The sequence below is a fragment of the Sarcophilus harrisii genome, chromosome 2, assembly GCF_902635505.1.
Source record: "Sarcophilus harrisii chromosome 2, mSarHar1.11, whole genome shotgun sequence".
Lineage (NCBI taxonomy): Eukaryota > Metazoa > Chordata > Mammalia > Dasyuromorphia > Dasyuridae > Sarcophilus > Sarcophilus harrisii.
In genome coordinates, this window is record NC_045427.1 from 318,893,623 (window position 1) to 318,914,679 (window position 21,057).

The window sequence follows — 21,057 nt, forward strand, 5'->3', positions numbered from 1 at the left end:
AGGAAAGAAAACATCCTCAAGATTCCAAATACATAATAATGATAAAGGATTATGTAAATGTGTACTGTTTACATACTTTTGATCTTAATAATCATTTCCTTTCATTTATAGGTAGAATCTTATATACATGCTCTAAGTTTTTTGTCTTTTTGGTATTATTGTCACATTCGATACATGGTGCTGCCAGATAAATACTTCTACAAAATTTGACAAATGGAAAAAAGTCTTTCTTCTTCAGCACCATGAATATTGCCTATATTTATAAATTTAAAAAAAATCCACGTGTATGCTATAATTTTTATGTCCTATTGTGAACCAACTTTTATGTTTTAGTTTTAGGTCTATTAACCAAATTAATAGTGTGACATTTGTCTGATTTATAGTTTTCTTTAGAAGATTATATTAGACTAAGTAAAGTAGAATCTTTTAAACAATTTTAAGGCAAAAATCATTGTCAGAGCACTTTATCTAGCATTCTTTTTAAATATGGTATTTTTCAAAAGTATAACTTATTTTAGTTGGATCACCTGCAACAATAAAAACAAAAGGTGCCCTATTGTCTTTTTAAGTAGAAAGGAGCTTAATTTACAGAGACTTAGAAGGCCAAGACTAGATAGTAGACTTGATTGGCTTTTAGTTACTTACAATTCATACTATGAGATTACATATTTAAGACGTTTTCTGTATTCAGCTGAGAAAGTGTTTCTTCCCAAGAAGTTAAACTTTTCTGTCAAATGCACTTAATCAAATGGACAAATTTGCTTTATAAAATGGATTCATTTCAAACTTCATATATAAATCATAGATATCACTAAAGATGTTCTTTATTCCATCTTCTTGTCTTAATTGTGAAACATAATAAATCTCATGTGGCATGCAGTAACAAAAGCAGAAACAAACCATTCATTAAAATTATCCAGCGTTTTCAGGTACAAATTTTTAGCCATATATTTTAATCTATTTTCATTTTCACATATTTTCAAGAACTGTATGAGCTATGACGTGGTTCAGGTAATGATGATGATACTTAGCTTCCACTTTTCCAGCTGGCAAAAATTCCTCTTCAAAAATAGGATTATCCTGATGGCCTACAATTGTAAAGTAGAAGCTTCCAGATTTTGTCTCCAATGTACAGATGTTTTGGGCAGGACAGATACCTTCACTGGCCATTGTAGACAGTCAGGATCCAACTAGAATTTCTATAACAGTGATTCTCCTTATCTTTAATTTTCATTTTAAAAAATGAATACAAGATGATTGAACTGGATTTTAAATTTTTAGTACATTATAAAGTAGACATTTAAATTCTCCATGGCTAATGGTTTTCACCAAAAAAAAAAAAAAAAAAAAAAAAAAAATGAGACTGACACGCCTGGATTTGCTGAAACCCAGAAGAGAATTCTGTAATTCCCAATTAGCCCTTTTTATATTTTAACATCCTTAGAGAACTAATTTTGCATATCTGGCAATGGTATATTGGGAAAGAAGGGACTGGTTTAATGTAGTGTATTATGAGACCAGTTATCTCTTCTTGGCTGGCCTCTGCCCTAATGTGGGGAGCAATATCTTTTCCTACACTCTTCTTTCAGGCATTATTTTTTCCTCTAGTCACTTCTTTTATTTCTGTACCTCGGATATGACTTAAATTTTTGTTTAAGCCCCACTCTCCAAAAGGGCAAAGAGACAAATGAAAAGAAATGTCCAATGAGGCTACCTCAAAAATGCCAGCTCTCTGTTCACAAATCTCCCCAAATTAGATGCTTGTACGATCATTTTTTGGTACATAATAGTAATGCAAATTCACATTTCCCCCTGATTTGGAAAGTTATAAAAATGTGAATCAATAAAGTCTAAATAGCTCTTAGCCCCTATTATGCCAGGAAAGAAGTAATTTTTTAAAAATTTCTTTCTTGGCACAAAGATGTATTCAATTCAATGCTTCATCAATTGCTTTATCTTAGAGAATCAATAGACCAGAAAGCAGAGCAAATTCTTAAGAAACAGGGATCAGAAAATAAGTTTATTTCTCTTCTGACTGCAAGTGAAGAAAAGGACAGGACAACATGAATTCATTAGCTCTGTTCTTTGCAGAATCAATAGTGGCAAGTCACTTTATATCTGTTCAATTTGTCTTTAGAAAACTGCCACCTGCTTTGTCTTAATACCTTGACTTTTACTTTCCTTTTCTCCATAGTGATGGCAATAGAGGCAACTTGGCATGAGGGCAGATTTCTGACTCAAGGTTCCCCTTTCTATTTACCCAGTTCACATAGTTACTCTATCTGATGTTATCACTTTCAATTCTCATTCTTGCTTCTCTCTGGAGTTACTCTTCTAAGAGTTCTCCTTCCTTTAGGATGAAATTAAACCTAATTTTTTCAATCATGGCCTTATGATTTTTAAAGCTCTCCAAGGATTCAGGCTGATGGTGGGACAATTTTTGTCCTCCACAGCAGAGATTTCAGTTATATGGGCCACAATATTCTTGAATGCCACTCCTACTGGATTAAATTGAAGTTTTTAATCTGATTCTAATGTACTGATATATTAATTAAAAATAAATACTTAAATGTCATTTTTTTAGTTTATATATGGCTTTCAACAATATTTGTGTACAGTTTTGTACACCAATTTCTATTTGAGTTTGACACATCTGCTTCAGAAGATGTCTCTGACAATATTCTATAAAATATTCACTTTTTGTCTATTCTTGCTTATAAATATTGATATTATATTGAATCAGGCTAAGGAATATCTGATTAAAAGAAATTCTTAAATAAGGATAATAGTTCATTTTTGACAGTTGTCATGAATTTGAACTAATTGAGGGAGGGAAAAAGTACTTGCTTTCTTAGGAAAGATCCAATTTGGGAGGGGAGGAATAATTTTCTGTCTTCTTTAATGAAATTTGTCAGATACAAAAACCCTTACAAGTGAACAAGAGTGAGATCTACATAAAATCTATTTTCAGTTATTCAAAGATGAATTTGTCTAGTTTTATATCTTGAAGATTTTTTTTATTTAACATTTTAAGTTGATATCAGGGACATTTTACTGTTATTCTCCCTATGATGAAGTGAGCAGAAATGAGAGACTTATTTATCTTTCTATTATTACTACTGCTTTGCACTGAATAAGGGTTTGATAAATGGTTGTCCAAAAGTGAATGATAGAATTTAGTTTATATTGCTACTTATTATCATGTATAGGAAAAGGTCTGATTCAAGTAGATTGTAATAAAACTATAATGTTTAATATTAAAGTTTTATTAGCCCTACAACTGTAATTCTCATACCACTATTTTAATAATTCTCACACCACCTCATCCTGATTTCTGAAGGCTGGTATCAATACCTTGTTCAGTCATTTTTCACTCATGTCTGATTCTTCATGACATCATTTGGGGTTTTCTTGGCAAAGATACTGGAGTGGTTCATCAATTCCTTCTCCAGCTTATTTTCCAAATGAGGAAACTGAGGCAAACAGAATTAGGACTCTGGTTTACTCAGGATCACACTGCCAGTATGTCTAAGGTTAGATTTGATTTCAGGAAGATGAGTCTTCCTAACTTCTAATACTATTATCACTTAGCTGCACTCAATATCAATATCTACATCTGGTCATTTGCTGGGTAATTTGCTGGATGAAATCTAAATTAGATTTTGCTGGAGTTTGGATTTCCTCTCCCATTAAACAGTTTACACTATGGTAGGTGTTTATAAAATAGATTGGTCTAGAATCTAGATTCTAGATTATTTTTTAGGTCCCTACCACCTTTTTGTGCTGTGCACTAAGCCTTTGCTGGCAAGGAGATTAAAAGAGTTCAGGACACCTTTTCTAGTGGAGATAGAGCTAATAATATGTCACACTTATCTGGTGGTATCTTATCTTACCTTTTTAACAAGTACAATGCTCAAAACCCCAAAATGGATATAAAGGATCATGGCCAGATATTCAGGGGCAGAAATTTACATGAGGGAAAGACAGATGACTACTGAAATCTTACTGCTTCCTCAGAAGAACAAGAGGCAACTGGGTTGAAGTGGAAGAACCCTGAATTGGGAGGTAGAATCTAGTACTAGACTATAGTTCCTGCTCTGTCATTAGCAAGTGAGTTGATGCAAGTCACAAAGCTTCTCTGGAAGTTATGATATGGAAATATAAAAATAAAAATAAAAGTGACCTAAGTTTTTGATCTGTTGTTTCTGCTGACTAGATAAAATATCTCTAAAAACTAAGATCTACTTTCTAAGTACATCCTTTCCCACTTCTATGCTTTCCTTCCCATGAGTTTGCTCTATGATTTCATCACAGCTGGCACTAGTTTTCTAATACTTACAGCATGGATACCATATTAATGTTTAATAATATAATAACAATAGCAACTTTTTCCTTTAAATCATGTGGAGGGAGTCACTTGCTCTTAAAGTTAGCGCTAAGAATCAACAAGGGTATGTGTATTTTTTTTTAAGTTCTGATATCTATTGCATATTATTGGCACTTTACCTCTTGAGCAGGTAATATTGCTGTGCTACCTTCACTCCCACCTCCCAATTAATAGCCTTTATAATATTTAACTTCCTTTAAGGCTGAGTTCAGATACCATTTTGCTCTACTTGAAGCCTTTTCCTGATCATACTAGCTAACATGCTCTTTTATTTTAAATTATCTTCAGGTAATTATCTATGTGCTTGTTGTATCCTTCAATAGAATGTTAAGCCCCTTGAGGGCAGAAGATAGTTTTTGTTTTGTCTTAGTATTCCTAGGGTTATAGCAGAGTATTCATAGTAAGCATTTAACAAATACTTTTTGAATAAAAATTCAATTATCTATCATTTTAGAGAATAAGCTCTCGGTGGGCAGAAATTCATAGTTGAATGGGACTTAATAACAACATGCTATGTTGATATGTCAGTTTGCTTTCATATTCAGTTCTAATCCTAGTAATCTGATACTTTAAAAATTATTTTTAAGAGAAAACATGGTCATTTAAGATAATATATTATATTTAGCAATGATAAGTACAACATTTATTATACTTATTTGAATCATCAAGGAAAATAAGCATCAGTGTTTATAAAGTATGGGCTAGCTCCCTGGAGGGCCTTGGGGTCAGCCAGAGTCAGGATAAATTAAAGTCCTTGGTCGTTAGAGGGAGAAGTGAAGGAAGCAGGCAAGCTGCCCCGAGGCTTGCCAAAGATGTCTCCTGGATCCTGGAGTCCAGAGTCACCAGCATCTCCCCTCCTCATTCTACTGCCAAGTGACTCTGGTCCCTCTCCCTCTGCCCTCCAATCCTTGCCTATGATTATCCTAACACCAAACATTCAGCAAGCACCAATAGTGAGAAGAGCCATTTCCCCAAATATATACTTATAGAGTCATTATCTCACATCGAATGGGTAATTAGCCTTAAGTGTTTGGTTGTCTCATTCAAGCATACCTTTTTGGAGTTTCAGCCTTCTATAAGTGTTAAATATTGTGGAAGTTTTTTTTCTCTTATTTCCCATATTTTCTTGCCTCCTTACTAGAAATGGAAAAATTCATGATGGAGTTTGAAAAATTTCCAAACAATTTAGGTTTTGACAAAGCCTCAAAATATCTTCCCTTTCAGTTTTTCCAACTAGAAAGTATTCAAGAGGAAATTTCATTGAAGTCTATTACTTTAGTATATTGAACATAGCTGGTATTCATTAAATATTTTGTTGGATTCAGACTATTTAACTAAATAGAGATCTGAGCTATGCTAAGGAAGAAAACCATGGAACAAAATTAAAGTTTTGGTTTGGTATGAAATGGTGAGAATTTGCCATTGAAAGAGTGTGAGCTATTTCTCTAATGAGTAATCATTTAGAATTCTGAAAAGTGCTGCTATAGCAAGTCTGTTCATATTCCACAACCTGGTGAATGTAGGTATTTATTTCAAGTACAAATCTTTTTTATTTTCATACTCTCCTTCAAATTTTACATTTAGATTCCATACTTTTTATTATATAGTAATTTTTATTGGAAAAAACAAAACCTGGAAGCAATATTATGCCAGTTATTGTTTATTAGTCATGTAGCTTCTTAAATACTTTATCTTGTAATTAGATAAATTTCATTAGGTTCTTTTTTTTTTTTTTTTTTTTTAAGGAGTTAGATGTTTCTTATTTTCTGGTAACAATATAAACTTCAGGTTTTATCTTGGTACTTTTGAGTCACTGCCCAATCTTTATTACTGTAAAAGCTATGGGTTAAATCATCATTTATAAGCAATCCCAAAGTTTACTCAGGAAGTATTGCTATCATGAGTTAGAGTGAACTTTGGATACTTACAAAAGATAGGAAAAGTGATTAGATAAGGCCTATGCTTCTGAATTAGTGATTCAATTTAATAGAGTTATATGTGATTGTGGAAAAATAATTCTACATTTCATCCTAGGGCGTGCTTCTTCTTGGCTGCTTTTGAGACACTTTTTATATGTCTTTTGCAATGAGAAAGTTAATTTTGGGGCACTTTTAGGACTATTAAATTTTCTATTTCTTGTTAATTAAATTACTAGAAAGTTCTGTGATTCAGTTTTAGGTAAAAATTAAAAAGTTACTGTTGATAGTTCTTAAGAATGACATGTGGATATGCAATTATAAAATAGTTTGATCACATGTAACTGAAAGACTGTATGAATAGCATGTGTATATTGTACATGTGGTAAACATGAAAGGGACCAGGGATCCTTCTACCCCATAACAATACCATTAGCTTAAGAACAATAAGTATCCAAAAGCAACCACATGATAATCATGCTACTTTATTGTATTGGCTAATTTTATCAAGAATCCTTGGTTATTTTCAGCTGAGGAACAAGCTACTTTAAATAAATTAGGGGACATGTAGGAAGTAATACATTACTAATATTGCCTTTTTATTAATCTTCAATCTCTCCTTACTCTAATTATCAAAGCAGTCATATTGAAAACATATATTGTTTGCCTCATTTATGTTTTGTCATTTAGACCCTTATTTTTATGTGCGCCTGAGGGAAGAGACATTGTAACGTATATTTGTAAATCCCCCATCGCTGTAATAATATGCATATGTTGAAGGGTGCCAAACAACAACATTGCATAAATTAAGGAAACACATTCAGTAATGTTTATTGATTTAAAGGGGGGAAAAGTGTACCTGTCATAAATGAAAAAGAACAGGTCTGAAACATGATTTTAAAGCAAAAAGAGATCAGAAAAGGTCAGAACTGAAAGAGGTCAAATAGGATTCTGTATTCCAACATCTTGCTGATAAGGAAACTGAGGCAAGCAACTGCTAATCTAAGAATAGAACACAGTTCTTCAGGTTCAATTTTCTTTCCACTACACCACTGATTAGGTATGTTTTCTTTTTCTTTTTTAACCATTAAAGCACTGTAGTTGACATACTAGGTAGCAGTCAAGATACATTAGCAAATGAGAATTGGAGACTAAAGAACTGTCAGATTGATTTTTAATTTAGTGGATCTCTGCTTATCTATGAGGGCACATAAAAAGTATTTAAGAAATGCTTTTTGGTTGAATGATTAGAACAGACTTATAGCTTTCTGATCTGTATGTGCATCAAATTGTAAGCAATTAAGCCTGAAACCAGAGGGAAGGGAGATGGAGAACGTTGCCCAATTTCATAATCTCATAACTGAACTAAAATTCTCCTTTAATGGAGGCAAAAAACAAACAAAAATAGTTGAAGATCTCAACCAACAGTAGTTAATTCTTCCTTGCTGCAACATTCAGGTTCCTTGTCAATTTTTTAAATATGAAAACAGAAAAAAAAAACTTACATAAAGTAGTTTTTATATGCATAAAAAGGAGGAATATCTTATCCTTTCTTAGCACAATTTTGTTTTTCCCTGGGGAATTTGCTCAAGGATGTGTGTGTGTGTGTGTTGGGTTTTTTTTTTTCTTGTTTTATTTTGTGTTTTTTGTTTCTTGGTCTTTGCTTAGTAACAAATTGCTTGATCATAAGCCGTGGTGGTTAAAGATACAGTTCGTGCCAAGTATAGGGTGATGGTATTGGCTTTTTCATGTAGCAAAAGGACTAAGTCTACAACTAAAGGAAACTGTAATAAAGCATTAAAAAATGTGGGTAAAGAGCAGAATCTTAGCGTAGTACATCGCAACGCTACTTTTGAGGAAGGGTGCGTGGGTGAAGGAACAAGAAATATATGATGGAAGAATGTTGCAACAGGAAATGCAGTGACGGCCTAGCAGCCGAAGCCTGAGATCACTTTCAGTGGCCCCGGCTAGCGGAATCCCGCCCCTTGCTGCTGGGAAAAAGAAAAAAAGAAGAAACAACTGTCCGCGAGGCTGGGGAGCACAGCCACCCCAGCTTTTTTTTTTCTCCCCTTCCCCCCCCCCCCGGCCCGCTCTCCTTTTCCACCAGTTTCACAGCTGCACTACTGAGCCAAGCATGTGAATACTCGCAGAGCATCTCAGCTGTGTCCCCAGCTGACCACAAGCCGATTGGCCTAGGACGAGGAGGGCTCGGGTGGGGATAGGCCGGCTTGGGAGCTTCCCATTGGTGCTTAGGGAACCGGCCTCCCCCTCAGGTGAGGAGGGTTTGCGCCTGCGTGCTTCCCCTCTCCCCCTCTTTTTTTTTTTCTTCCTTCTTTTTACTCTTCCCCTCAGCCTTACTGGCGCGCGCGCGCGCTCGCGGTCTTGCTCCCCGCCCACTCTTCCCCCGCCCCCTTCAGCCTCCGGTCCTCCCTCAGCCTCCGCCTCCCGAATTTCAGTGCAGCCCCTGTGGAAAGAGGAGGGAAGCAGAGAATCGGCGCTGGTGCGCGCCTGACCAGGCCGCGGTGACAGAAATCGAAGACAGAAAGCCAGACTCATACTCCTAGGATTTTGTGAACTCTCCCTTCTTCCGGATCGCTTTGGGTTCTTTATTTTTGGAGGGGGAACGTGGTGGTGGAGTCGGGGACCGCGTGTGTCCTTCCCCTCTTTAACCGCCGCCTCAGAATTGCCTCTCCATCTCTCTTCATTCTCTCTTTGCCTCGTGTGTGAGGACCCGGAGCTTAAACCGGAGCGGACCCAGCGGAGGAAGCGCCTGGTGGCAGGGGCGCTTAGCCATGGAGGGCGGCGAGGGTGCGAACGACAAGAAAAAGTAAGTAAAGGGGGATCTAGCTGCCTGGCGCCCCTAAAGCCCACCACGCGCAGCTGGGAGGAGGAAGAGGAAGAGGAGGAGGAGGAAGATGTAGATGTGAATGAAGAGAGGAGGGGGCTGCTTGTATTAATTTCTTCCTTTCTGCCCCCCCCTTTCCTCAGTCGGGCTCCCCCCCCTACTGTCCACGTCGCCATCTTGGTGTGGGGGGTTGGAGAGCCATTGAAAGTGGGAGTCCGGGACGTTTTAGCCCCTGGTCCCCTCCCCCGGCAGCCACCGCGCGGGCGCGCGCGCACTTCCCTCCTCCAGCCCCCCCCTCCTCTTTTCCTTGCGACCCCCGCCTGAAAATCCAGCCTTGGAAAATAAAGCTGCTTACGGTCACCATACTCTGCTCCCTCCCACCTTCCCACCCCGGGCTCTTTCCCACCTTTCCACCCCAGGCTCTTTCCCACCTTTCCACCCCGGGCTCTTTCCCACCTTCCTCTAGCTCGGTTCTGTTGAAAATTCCCTCTGGAGGAAGGGGCTGCAGTTATATCTGGCTGAACCCTGTAATTTTCTCCCGGGCCTTACCCTTTTTTTGCACTGCCGTGCTAGTTTGGTGTCAGTGTTCTAAAGGGATCGTGATTGTATCTTGCTAGGCCGTGAGTGAAGGAGCGAATTGCAATGGTTTTGTTATTTTTTTTTTTAGCACCCCAACTTATTATTTCGTTTTCTCAGCTTTATTTTTTTTCCCTGTCAGATCGGTAATGCTCAGCTGGCATTTATTAAGCACAGAGTGTCTAGTTGGAAGTGAGACATTAGCAGCATAACAGAAAACACCCACAATTGCTCTTTTGTATTATTATCAAATGCTATAGGAGAATCTAGATGTAACATTTGCCTCCTTGGCAAATCTTAAGGGAAATGTGATGCAAAGTTAAGTGTGCGAAGTGACCAAAGTGTGAAACAAAACAAAAGTCCTGTAAGCTCTGAGAATTATTGGTTTTCCCCATTTTCCGTCGGGGCTGTAGTTGTGTTAGTAGTTGTATGAAAATCTTTTAATAAAAATGTTAAAAGGAATGACTATTTTCACGTAACTTCTTGAAAGTGTGGGAAACATTATGAGCTTTAATGCGAACCAAAGAATTTTTAAAATGCAAATGTTTAAGGATTTGGAATAATTTTAAAATCAGGCACTTTGGCTCCAACATGTTATTTTCTTAGGTAAAGAAATTTTGTCTGTGTTGATGTGTGGATTCCAGCAGGAAACTTTTGTAAAATATTGAAATTATGTTTGCTCTCTGTTTTGGTAAACTGGTCTTTATTTCACGATAAACCTTTCTGATCTCTATCTGAAAACTATATGTTTGTTTTATATTATCTTTTTGAGGAGATGTTTTCCTGACTCATTTAGAATAGAAACTTTTTGAGGAAGGTGAATAAGGTGTAGATAAAATAATTCAACATTTTTACAATATAAAAAAGTTAATTCAAAAAATATTTCCTTCTCTGTAAAATGAGGGGATTGGACTAAGTAGCTTCTAATATGTTCTTTCCAGCTTTAGGTCTATCAGCCTTTTTAAGAGATCACCACAGAGGCTGTTATGGAAGTTGGTAGCAATGAACAGAAATAATTATAAAGCTTTTACCTGAAATGGATTGTACAACCCAGACTAGAGAATAACAATGTATTCTAAATGTAGTTTGCTAGTTTTGTAAGTGAAAGATGCATTAAGCAAAATTATATACATTTAGTTCCCTTTTGCAAATAATATTACACTCCATTTCACTTCTGTTTTAAAAAGCCAGTAATAATATTATGGAAAGAATTGTGTATGGGTCCACTTTCTTGAGCAGGGATTGTTATGACTGTTAATTTTTTTTTTTTTTTTTTTTTTTTGCCTTTGTGTACTCAGGGCCTAGTAAAAGTGTCTTTCTTGTAGTAGGGACTAAAAAAAAATGTTGAATGTATAAGTTCCTTTATGAAAACTAGTAATTTTTGCATGTTGAGATACTTGACCGTTCTGTATTTGTATTTGTATTAGGAATAAAATGAATCCATTTATACAAAATATAACAACACTTGGAAGATTATTATTATTTCCTCAATTCTAGTTTTGTGCTACTCTTAACATACACAATTGTTTAATATAATTAGGCTAAATAGACTTAGAAAAACTCTTACTTAAAAAGTTAACATGTCTTGTTCTCTGACTTAGGCAAATTATCACATCCTTTCTAAAGTAGTATGTCCAGGGTCATAAATATCTTTGTGGATGGGAAAGTCCATAATGTTCTTCTAGGACAGGTTTTCTTAATCTGGACTGAGTCTGTGGATACATTTCAGTGAGTCTATAAACTTGCATGAGGCAGAGGGAAGAAATCATTTATTTTCACTAACCATCAGTTTCCTTTGTAAAGCATCTATTTTATTTTATAAATTTAAAAACATTTTGAGAGTTAATAAACTTAAGTTACTAAAGAGATTCTTTTTTGCTTCTCCTAAGATACTTAATTTATCTTGAAACAAATTATTTTAGTTTTAAACTCATATCTTGTTCTTCATTGGAAATGGAAAGTTTTAATATATCTCTGTACACTTGAGTTTACTGTCAGTTCTAACAGCTTGCTATAGCTTCAACTTCTTTAATTTCCTTAGAGGTCCTTAAAAATGCTTTTATTACTCTGAATTTTATTCAGATCATCAGCTCAAAAAAAGTAAAATTCAAAACTATCCTGGGAATTCAAAAAAGGACAGAATCGATCCTTTTTATATTTTTCTACTTCTAACGCACTAGTATCTAGCTTCTTTGAGACTGGGTCTTTTTTTTTTCCGCCAAGTAGTTGGCTTTTTGGTTCTTAGCATGTTTCAGCTATTATGCTAAGCCCTGGGGATACAGAAACAAGTGAAAAAGCCCTTGCCCTTGAAGAGCTTACATTTTAATAAAGGAGTAGCATTTTAAAAAGTATTTATGTAATATATGCAAAATGTATACAAAGTAGTTTGGAGAGAAAAGCCACTAGTTAAGAGCAAATTTCCTGATAATTGCTCTAGAATAATTAAAAACATCATAATACCTGGATTCAAATCCCAGCCTTGGGCAACTTTTAACTTCTTAAAGTTTCAGAAATAGGTGAAATGTAATAGAATCTCTGCTAAATATGGTCAATTCTCTCTACATACCAAGTGATGTGCTTAATAACTAAGTCATTGAATGATAACAAACCTCACAACTTTTTGTATCTTTTAAAAAAAAAACTTTTTATCCTTTTTCTTCAGTCTTTTACTTGTTTTACAGGATTTGATATTATTTTTACAAAATTTTGACACATTCTTTAATTCATCATGAAAGCACACTTAACACACTAGATATTAAGCATAAATTTGATAAACATTCAGATTATAGCCATAGGTTTTCATTGAAATTGAAATTAGTCAAGTTTCAAGACCATTGAAGCATATTTATTTCCATTTCTTGGACTAATTTTTTAATCTTTTGTGACGTGGTACGAGATTGTATTGTAGTGTAATTAGTATAGTGTTCTATTTCATTTGATAATTTCTGTAATTCTAGAATAATGGCAGAATAGCAGCATTTATCAAGAGTTTACCAGTATCATCCGGTTGGAAGTAAAAAGTTCTAAAAACTTTCAGAGTAGATATTTTACAGTCTGATGAAGATTCCCAGATCTTACAGGTTCACCTGGATTTCTTCTGAAAACAGTCTTGGTATAGACAATGAGTTTTACCAGTAAAAATGACCTTTTCCCAATCTTTAATACTCTTGTCTTTATGTTGTCTTCACATGACAATGTTGTTATTAGCAATGGTTAACAACTGATTTTTACTAGTCTTTTGCTATTCTACCTTTAGCAAGCCTACAAGCACTTAAAAGAAATCTACAACCTTTTCAGCTGCCAGACCCTTTTGAACATATTTTGTAAAGATTAATGAGACTTTCACAGCAATGATATGTGACAGTCACATTAAGTGTGCTCTGTAATCCTTCTAACTATTGCACATTTCCTTGGAGAAACATCTGTTCTTAAAGATCACAGAATTTAAAACGACATGAGAGCAATGAAATTTGTATATTTGGCATAAAATTCAGAAGTACTTTAACTCTGAGAACTAACTAAAGATGGGAAACCAACTCAGTCTGGTTTTATCTGGTTAAAGTCAGACTTCATGGGTCAGATTACTCTTAGTAGAAAGACACAGATATAACTGTTTAAAAAAAAAAATATCCTTGATATTAAAGCAGTTTCTTTCCTAGAATTTAAAGCCTTCCACAATCTGGACCCAGTCTGCTTTACATTTCTACATTCCAGCCATGTATCTTCACTTTTCAGAGTTAGTTCTTAGTAACATTCAATTAAGACACCACCACCTCCTGTGTAGCCTTTCCATGCTTATCACCTCAAAACTTGAAAGGTAAATTGTAAAATTTCTACCAAGGTTGGAGAAGGAAATGATAACTAGCGAATTTGAGTGATTCATGTTTACTGATACCATCTGAAAGGTATGACTTACATCTTCATTATTTATCTTTAGGGGTTAATCTGCAGAAAAATGCTTCTTCAGAGATAAATTTGCCACAATTCTTTTTTTCTTTTTACTTTTGTTTCCAACAGATTAAGATTGTCCTTCAAATGTTTCTTAATATCCCAAGCATATTGATTCTCCTTTAGTTTATTTTAAAGGTAACTGTCATTTTGCATAAAGGTCATTTAGTTCCTCCAACTTTTAGACCCAAGAGTTGTGAACTTTAAAGATTTTTTTGAAGTTAATAGCTAAGTATGATATAATGATAAATTAATCTGGTATTTGAATATGACAGTAAAAACTAAGGAAACATTGTGTTGATCACTGAACGCAAGCTCCTTTTTTAAAGCTCCAATTTTAAATTGTTTTTGCTCAATTTCCCTAGCACAAGCACATTACTTGATATGTAGTCAGTCAGCAAGCATTTATAAAGTGCTTACTATGTGTTAGATATTCTCCTTAGCACTAAGGATACCACCCTTCCCCCCCCCCCCCCCCAAAAAAAAAAAAAAAAAAAAAGACCAAAAAAAGCTTTGCTTTCGAGAACTTTAAAGTCTGTCTGGAGAGACAATATGCAAACAAGATATAGACAGGATAAATTGAAGAAAATCAATAGGGAGGAAAGCACTACTAGTATTTGGAGAGTCAAGAATTGCTTCTGGGACTTTAGTTGAGACTTGGTACGAAGCCAGGGAACATAAAAGGTGGAAATAAGGGGAGGTAAGAGTTCCAGGCTGGGTTGACAGCAATTAAAAGTGCCTGGAGTCAGTAGATGATATGGCTGGTGTAAGGAACAAGGAGGCCAATGTCACTGGATTGTTGAGTATGCTGAGGGGAATGATGGAGTGAGAAGATTGGAAAGATAAAAAGAGACACATTTTGGGGGTTTTTAAAGCTACAAAAGATTTTATATTTGATGCTGAAAGCAATAGGGAACCTCTGGAGTTGATTGAATGGTGCGGACTGGAGAGGTATGGTATGGTATGGTATGGGCAGATTTAAACTTTTGTATTATTGATTTGATAATTCAGAGTGAACTGGCATAGCGAGGGAGACTCAAAACAAAAGACCAATTAGCAGATTACTATAGTAGTCCAGACATGTAATGAGTACCTGCACCAGAGTGGTCAAAGCTTCAGAGGAGAAGGCAGGATTATATATGAGAAATATTAGAAAGATAGAAAAGGGAGCACTTGGAACTGATTTAATGTGGAATAATGAGAAAGAATGAAAAGTCAGGGATATTTCTAGGTTATACTCTTGAATTACTAGGAATGCATTGGTATCCTCCAGAGTATTAGGGAAGTTGGAAGAAGGAAAGGTTTAGGTAGAAAGATGGTGATTAATAAATACTTGTTGATTAATAGTAAATTAAAAACTTAATTTTCTTCATTTGATAGAGATTATTTCACTGGTTCTTTGATATTCTTGATAATGGTATTCTCTTTTTCAATACAGATTGTAACTTGTAAATATATTTTTTATTATCCTGTGTGGGTTTTTTGGGGGAGGGGTCTGGTTGTTAAGTTTTTTTGTTTTTGTTTTTGGTTTTTTTGGTCTTCAGTAGATTCTGCTCACAGGATCCACCTAGGATACTAAAGGTTCTAAATCTTTTTCATTACTTGGTCAATATAAACAATAAATTGGATTATGCATCTCTTTTTGTTCTTGTCACATGAGTGTTCCACTTTTTATGAAGTGTGTCTCCTCTTTCTAGATTACAGGAATGTGAGGCAGGGATACTGTAGAGGAGGGAGTACCTCTTCAGGTATAGAATGGATCATGGAATGGATTAGATAATTTAAGACATTGCCTTCTTACTCTTAGATTCTGGCATTAACCTTAAGTCATTTTTGATATCATTGAAAATAAACCATACCCTTCTTGCATCATGTAATTTTACATTTTTCTAGGATTATCCTTAAGTTTGATTCTTCAAAAATTATAGTATTCGAAGAAGTATAGTGAATGTAGGGAGAAAATTTTGGGGGGACATTTAGGATTGTGAAAAGCAATGTGCATTTTCTTACATGCATGTCTCTTTTGGAAATCTTTCCTTTTGGATCCTGTGTTATTCAAATCCTTATTTGAATTGTTTTGCTGCTTAATATCTCTAATCTTAGGCAAGTTCCTTAACCTTTCTAGCTCTCTTATTTTCTCCAATGAAAGGTCAGGGAGTTTGACTAAATGATTTCTTAAATTTTCTGTCAGTCTAAGATTATATCTATCTCTCATACTAGAATATATGATTTAGCAGATATCTTGTTTTTATGACTCCCTTTTTCATTAATGAGTTGAACAAATAGTAATTTACCTGGATCACCCCCAAATTATTTTAATAGATTCAAGTTTTCATCCATATTGCTAATAGAAAAATATTTATTATGCATAGATCTGGTCACATATTTCCATGTTTAAAAAAAACAAAACAAACAAAAAACAGTGTTTCTCCCTTGTCTACCAAGTAAAATCGTTGGCATTTAAAGCTTTTCACAGTCTGGTGTGATCCTATCTTCTAGACTTATCTCATGTTACTGATGGCAAAACTGCACTAATCCCTGACTCCAGACTACACCCTATCCTCTTCTGTGTTGCTATGCCTGCAGTGTTTTTACATTCCCTCTTACCCCGTTGAATTGCTCTGCAAATTTTAAAGCCAAATTCAGATGTTATCTCTAATGTGAAATCGTCCTAGATATGCCCAGTTAATAATAACCTGTTTCATGCCTTTTAAAATACATAATAAAGTCATGAACTTTTTTTTTTTTAAATGTTTTATCCTTTTACTGGGTTGAAAGATCTTGAGATATAAAACTTAGATTCTTGTTTGAAGAATTCTTTAAAGTTCCCTTTAAATCAAAAGGGTCAGTTTTTTGATATATATATATATATATATATTTTTATAACTTACATACAATGAAAACATGTAATTTTCTGGTTGTAAAGATATGCTCCCTTAAAGAATAATAAGTGAAAAATTGGTTTTTTTTTTTTCACATTTTGTCAAATATACCTTCAAAACATATTGATCATTCTCATGAAGATATTATAAAGTTAGAAAATAAGTATATAGTTTGGTAGTTTCATTTTCTTGATATTAATATTGTCCATGATTTTTTTTTTCCTAACCATTTGTTGTCTTCCCTGTTCACAGATCTTAAAAAAAAATAGGCTATCAGAGTTTTTTAAGATCATGTCACCTCCATCACAGATTTCCTTAGTGTATACCTGGACTCATCCAGTCAATCAACCAACTAGCATTTATTAAATGCTTATTATGGGGATGGTTCACAAATTTATCTTAAGGACCATTTCCTTAAATGCTATTTCTTTTGAAGATTGCATTCTTCCTTTAAAATAATTTAGCTTTTCAGTTGATCTCTGGTCTCATTGGTGTGTGTGCTCTCTCTTAATTATGTCAATAGCAACCTCTTCATACTTTTCTCATTCTGTGTGATTTTTGTCCATCTTCCTAGAAATTTTATTCATTAAGTCTACCCAAAGTGCTTTCTCTAGCTCTTTTCACATTATGCAAACCACTAAGAATGTTAGAAGAGTTGATCATTGGTTATCTTTTATTCTTGCTACATGACTAGCCTATTTCCTTTACTTGGTCATATACTTCTTTGATGTTATCTCTTATGACACTTCTCTTCTACAATTTTCATTAATAATATACAACATTCTAAAAAAAATCTCGGCAGCAGGTTTCTCTGATAAAGTTCTCATTTCTAAGCAAGATAGAGAACTGCGGCAAATTTCTAAAAATAAGAGCCATTCCCCCATATGAATAGGAAATTTTCAGAGCACATCTTAATTTATCATCAGCCATATGAAAAAATGTTGCAAATCTTTATAAGAAGAGAGATACAAACACCTTTGAGATACCCTTCTTAATACCCCAATAGATTGGCAAAATGACATAAAAGAAAGATGACAAATGAGTTTTGGGAAAAGAGGGATATTAATGCATTGTGGAGCTATGTATTTTTGTCCAATCATTTTGGAACTGCCCCAAAAGTTGTTAATTTTTCCATAGCTTTTGTCCCATTAAAATCCACCTATAACTCAAAGAGATCAGAGAGAGAGGGAAAGGACCCACAGACAAAAATTACGGATAGCAGCTTTTTCATGGTGGCAAGAAATTAGAAAATCAGAAGCTGTGTATCTGTTAGGGAATAACCAAACAAATTATGAGGTGGGGGTAGAGGGAGGTCTTTAGGGAGTGGAGGTTGAGTGATGGAATACTATTGTACTTTAAGAAATTATGAAAAGCATGAGTTTGGCGAAATATGGTTATACCTGTGTGAATTGATGCAAAGTGAAGTGAGCAGAACCAAGAGAAAAAAATACAGAACAAAACATTATAAAGACAAACACTTTTGAAAAACTTGAGAACTCTGATGAGCACTATGGAAACTAATTGTTCAGAAAACTGATGATGAAACATGGTTTCCACCCCAGATAGATGATGGACTCAAAAGTACACATTGAAGCATTTTTTTTTCTTCTTTTGGACATGCTTAATGAAAGAATTTGTTTGTCTTGGTGATATATTTTTAATAGGTTTTGTTTTTCTTGATCATATATTTTTAATAGGTTTGGTTTTTCTTATTTTTAATGGGTGAGAGAAGAGATTTTGAACTGAAAATAAAATAAAATTGAATTTAAATAAATATATAGAATCCTACTGATGTCCACTGTAGCTTTTTAATTCACTTAATTAAGTCAATGTTTTTAATTAATTAATTGGTTGATTGATTTAATTAATTCATTTAGCATCACCAGAAGAAAAAGTGCTAATGGTAGACATTTGCTTTATAGATAAGCTTGAGGTTGTTAAAATCATTGCATAATTTCCCAAGTAAATTTCTTTCTGCTATTCAATTCTATACACATCTCATCTGTCTGTCAATAGTGTCTTATCTCAGTGTAATGACCTTCCAGCTTTGTGTGTGATCTCTTGGACAATAGACATTCTTCAACCACTTTCCCTCCCCATATGTAGGTAGTTAGGTAGTTCTGAATCACTTATTTTATTTTGGAGGCCTCACAGTCTTTTGGAGCTTGAAGTAGTGAGCCATGTCATCTGCAGATAGCATCTCTAAGACCTTATTATCTATCAAAGTATATGAACAACTGCCATCCTAGTTTGTTTTGAGTCGCCATTAAAAATATGAGATTACAAATTTTCATTGTCAATAAAAATTCATTTCTGTGTTTGCTTCATAAATGGCATAGACTAGTGTGTAGTTCCCCTGCCTTTCTACTAGCACTTAATATACAAAATCTCAGCTTTGTAAAATTGATAAAGCAGGTTGTGGTTTTTGAAATGCAAGATTATCTATTTTAAAAAATAATTATATATATTTTTTTCTGATTGTTCAGACTCCCGAAGGGATCATGCAATTAAGAACTTATTTAAACCTCTGGGCCTGGTGGCTTTTTTTTTTTTTTTTTTTTTTTTTTAAGAGTTCTGTCCATTATTTGAAGATTTAAGAAAACCTTATTTTTTTTCAATTACAAAAGCATCAAACTAGGAAGCCTGAAGTGTTATAGTATTAGTTCTATTATTAACTATTTCTATGACCTTGAATAAGCTAGTTTCCCTCATTGGGTCCATCCATAAAAGTAGGGGATTAAACTAAGTATTCAAGTTTTTTTCCAGCTGTAAAATTTTCTGAGTCTAGTGAATGCTGTTGGAGAAAATTAGATATTTTTAAAATTCTGAAAGAAAATAGACTTATATAGTTTAACCTTGAGATTTATTTTATTTTAAGCAATTGTTGATAATTTCGTTCTCTGAACCTGTGTTGAACTAGACTTCTAAGTTATCTATTCCAAGACATATCCTTTAACAAAAATTCTCTTTCACATATCTAATAAATGATTATCCATCCTCCTTTGCATAAAGAACACTAGTAAGGAGGAATCGTTGTGTAAACAAGTCAGTCATTCTCCTTTTGGAGTCCTAATTTTTATTAAAGTTTTCTTTATATTAAACTCTCTGAAGCTGAGCAGGAGTCCAGTCCTATTATTTTACATGACCTTTAAATATTTAAAATACTTAAAACTGTCACGGCTTCCACTCTGCTCTCTAAATTACCTCAATTTCTTTTATTAGTTTTTGTATGGTACAATCTCGCAATCTCAAAGCTCTTTTACTGTCCGTGTCATACCTCCAGCATGGCAATATTCTTAAAATGTGGTTGCTTAGAACCAAACATAGTATTCTGAATACAGGCTGGCCAGGGCACAGAGTATTTGGGACAGTCACTTCAGGTATAGTCCCAGAACACTTTGCATTTTATAGCCTATAGTCATATTTGCTTTCTAGGTTGCCTGTCACACTGATGATTTGCAGAGCTTTTAAAATTTGTTATTCTAATCATATTCTTTCCATCTTATACTTATGAGGAAGATTTTTTTGAACTCAAGTATAAAACTTGACATTTATCCCTTGTAAACATATTAGATTCAGTCCAATGTTCTAGTTCAGTGTATAGTCTTTTATTCAAAGTTATTGATGACTCCAGTATATACACAATAAAGAGTTTCAGACTTAACTCAGAGCTATTTACAGCCACATGTAGAAATATTAGAAGTAAAATTTAGTTTCAAAACACAAACTCTGAGGAATTTGGTTCAGTCTTTTATATATATAAACCTCATTAATGTACCCAAAAATGCTAGAGTGTAATGCAAAATCATGAAAATTTGTGGCTAAATTTCCCTATGTGTGCACAACATCATAAATGCACTAGCTAGTCATCCACATACGACAGTAGAAACTTAAAACTAATCCAAACCTGTGTGACCAAGAAGCATTGACATGTATTATCTTCCATCATTTGCAGACAAGGATCTACTACAAATATTTTGTAACTAAAAAAAAAAAAATCTTCCTCCTACAAATAGCCTACTGTGAATAGGCCAGCATAAATAAACCAGATTAAAAACTGGATCACAGACTTGAATTTAGGAGATTCATTAGTAAGGTTTATCACAATTTTAAGGTGAGGAACAAATCCTCTTACTCATATCCCCCTATACCTTTCTTAGACTGAGATTGCCCTTGCTGAACATATCCATCTATCTTGCCTTTTATGAATTTTGACTCGCTGAACAATTGGGATTTATCTTCTTAACAATTTAGGAACAATCATGGGATTTTCAAGATAAAAATTTCAAAATAAATTAAAAAATTTAGATACAGTCTGTGAAAAGCAGCCAATTTAGTCTTTTTAGATCATTAAAGCTGGAAGTATAGTGATCTTAAAGTTTAGTACTTGATAATAAAAGCTCCCACTTTGTGGTAATCTGCACATTGTCTCAAGAATTTCAGAGACAGCATGACATTCAAGTTATATACCATTTTGAAAATTAGGGTAAGAATTAGGTATAA

The 21,057-nt window shown here is 34.3% G+C and overlaps 1 protein-coding gene and 1 pseudogene across 1 annotated transcript in view; one reads left to right on the forward strand and one right to left on the reverse strand.

The window, feature by feature from the left end:
- Window positions 1-687: 687 nt before the first annotated feature.
- Window positions 688-1,170, reverse strand: LOC100935008 (annotated as a pseudogene).
- A 7,548-nt stretch (window positions 1,171-8,718) lies between these two features.
- HIF1A (hypoxia inducible factor 1 subunit alpha) overlaps window positions 8,719-21,057 on the forward strand; it is a 45,099-nt gene continuing 32,760 nt past the window's right edge. The window contains exon 1 of the mRNA XM_003756329.4: window positions 8,719-9,130. Coding sequence (XP_003756377.1) covers window positions 9,096-9,130 — 35 coding nt within the window. The 5' untranslated portion in view covers window positions 8,719-9,095. The remainder of the gene's footprint in view (window positions 9,131-21,057) is intronic.